The sequence below is a fragment of the Electrophorus electricus genome, chromosome 8 (assembly GCF_041902795.1).
Source record: "Electrophorus electricus isolate QZ-2024a chromosome 8, ASM4190279v1, whole genome shotgun sequence".
NCBI lineage: Eukaryota > Metazoa > Chordata > Actinopteri > Gymnotiformes > Gymnotidae > Electrophorus > Electrophorus electricus.
In genome coordinates, this window is record NC_137504.1 from 34102501 (window position 1) to 34105000 (window position 2500).

At 40.4% G+C, this 2500-nt stretch overlaps 1 protein-coding gene across 1 annotated transcript in view; it reads right to left on the reverse strand.

Moving 5' to 3' along the window:
* Window positions 1-2500, reverse strand: part of msna (moesin a) — a 26759-nt gene that overhangs the window by 19052 nt on the left and 5207 nt on the right. Inside the window, exon 2 of the mRNA XM_035527481.2 lies at window positions 295-378. Coding sequence (XP_035383374.1) covers window positions 295-378 — 84 coding nt within the window. The remainder of the gene's footprint in view (window positions 1-294; window positions 379-2500) is intronic.

Consider the following 2500-nt stretch of genomic DNA (forward strand, 5'->3'; position numbering starts at 1 on the left):
CTAGACTACAGGGTTCCTGGTTCCTGGCATATCTTGCTGAGATCAGGCATCTTGGAATTAAACTTTTATTGTCAAAACAGTTTTAGTGGTTTGGTGTCTAAATGTCGAGTGTCATCACAGAGAAGTGTTTGCGCTATCACCATGGAGTCATGTGATTCACGGCCCTCCATGGAGGACTCCGCCCTTGTCAATCACAGTGACTCTAGCTTGCTGACCAGGGCGGTCAGTGCTTTCCTCATATGACAGAGCAGAGTGAGAGCACACAGACAGACAGACACACAGACAGACACAGACCTGGTCGAAGAGCTGTTTGCCGGTGGTGTTGGGTAGTATGGCAAACTCCAGCTCTGCATCCATTGTGGTCACACGTACACTGATCTGCCAAAAGAAACAAACAACAGAGTAAACAACTTTAAGAAAGCTAAACAAACAACCTTGAAAGAGTAAACACACAATAGATAATCAACTTTGAGAGTAAAAAACAATAAACAACTTTGCGAGAATAAACAAACCAAGGAAAAACAAAACAGACAATCAATCAGTGAACAAATAAAAAACTGTGAATGAAAGAAGAATGCAACTTGCTAAAATAACAGACAGTATAAATACAATGAATAATCAAACAAATAACTAGACAATAAATAAACAAACACTAGATGTTACAATCTGTAAAGGACTCTGACGTACAGCATGTATACAAAAGGACCAACAACAGGAACACACACCATTTAATTAACTATTTATCATTTTTCACATCATTTATCACTTTTTAAATATTTCACCTACTTTTTTTACTGAGCCAAATATTTCAGCTATTATTACTGTGGAACAGTGAGAGGATTAGTGTGTGTGCGTCTCGGAGGAGGCCTCACTATGATAACATGATTGATCACGCTCTGGAATTCTGGGTAAGATAAAAACAATGGAAGGAAACAGAGGAAAGGAAAACTGGAAAGGCCAAACACACACACACACACACACACACACACACCCCCTCCCACACAAACAAACATACATATGCCACTACCCCCCAGACAGCCGTACAGAGAGCAGGTGTGTTCTTCTACTCTCAATGTGATTACACCTCCTCATTTCTCTACGTGGATATCATCTATACACCTTTAGGTTGGCATTAAAGTTAGCTACTGTACATACAAGTGTGTGCGTGTGTCTGTATGTGCATGTGTGTGTGTGTGTGTGTGTGTGTGTGTATGTGAGTGTGTGTGTGTGCGCGCGCGTGCGTGCGTGCGCGCGTGCGTGCATGCATGCAAGCATGAGGTGGGGCCCACAGTCTCCTGTGCTGGACTACAATGCCCTGCTTTATCTACCAGCTGCGAGGCTGGTTACCATGGTTACCATGGTCCTGAGCCCCAGCCACCTTTCATTCAAAGTGAAGAGTCATAGCTACACACTACAGCATTATACAGTGTCATAGTTACACACTACAGTCTCATAGTTACACACTACAAAGTCATAGTTACACACTAGAGTCATAGCTACACACTACAGCGTTATACAGTGTCATAGTTACACACTACAGTTTCATAGTTACACACTACAAAGTCATAGTTACACACTAGAGTCATACAGTGTCATAGTTACCTACTAATGTCATAGTAACACACTAGCCTCATACAGAGTCATAGTTACACACTAGAGTCATACAGTGTCATAGTTACATACTAATGTTATAGTTACACACTAGCCTCATACAGAGTCATAGTTACACACTAGTGTCATAGTTACACACTAGAGTCATACAGTGTCATAGTTACATACTAATGTTATAGTTACACACTAGCCTCATACAGAGTCATAGTTACACACTAGTGTCATAGTTACACACTAGTGTCATACAGTGTCATAGTTACACACTACAAAGTCATAGTTACACACTAGAGTCATAGTTACACACTAGAGTCATACAGTGTCATAGTTACATACTAATGTCATAGTTACACACTAGCCTCATACAGAGTCATAGTTACACACTAGTGTCATACAGAGTCATAGTTACATACTAATGTCATAGTTACACACTAGCCTCATACAGAGTCATAGTTACACACTAGAGTCATAGTTACACACTAGTGTCATACAGTGTCATAGTTACATACTAATGTCATAGTTACACACTAGCCTCATACAGAGTCATAGTTACACACTAGCGTCATACAGTGTCAGTTACATACTAATGTCATAGTTACACACTAGCCTCATACAGAGTCATAGTTACACACTAGCCTCATACAGAGTCATAGTTACACACTAGCCTCATACAGAGTCATAGTTACACACTAGCCTCATACAGTGTCATAGTTACACACTAGCGTCATACAGTGTCATAGTTACATACTAATGTCATAGTTACACACTAGCCTCATATAGTGTTATAGTTACACACTACAGTCTCAAACAGTCATAGCTACACATTAGTCTCATACAGAGTCAGTTACACACTACAGATCTAGAAACACACACATGGATGCACACCTCTCCC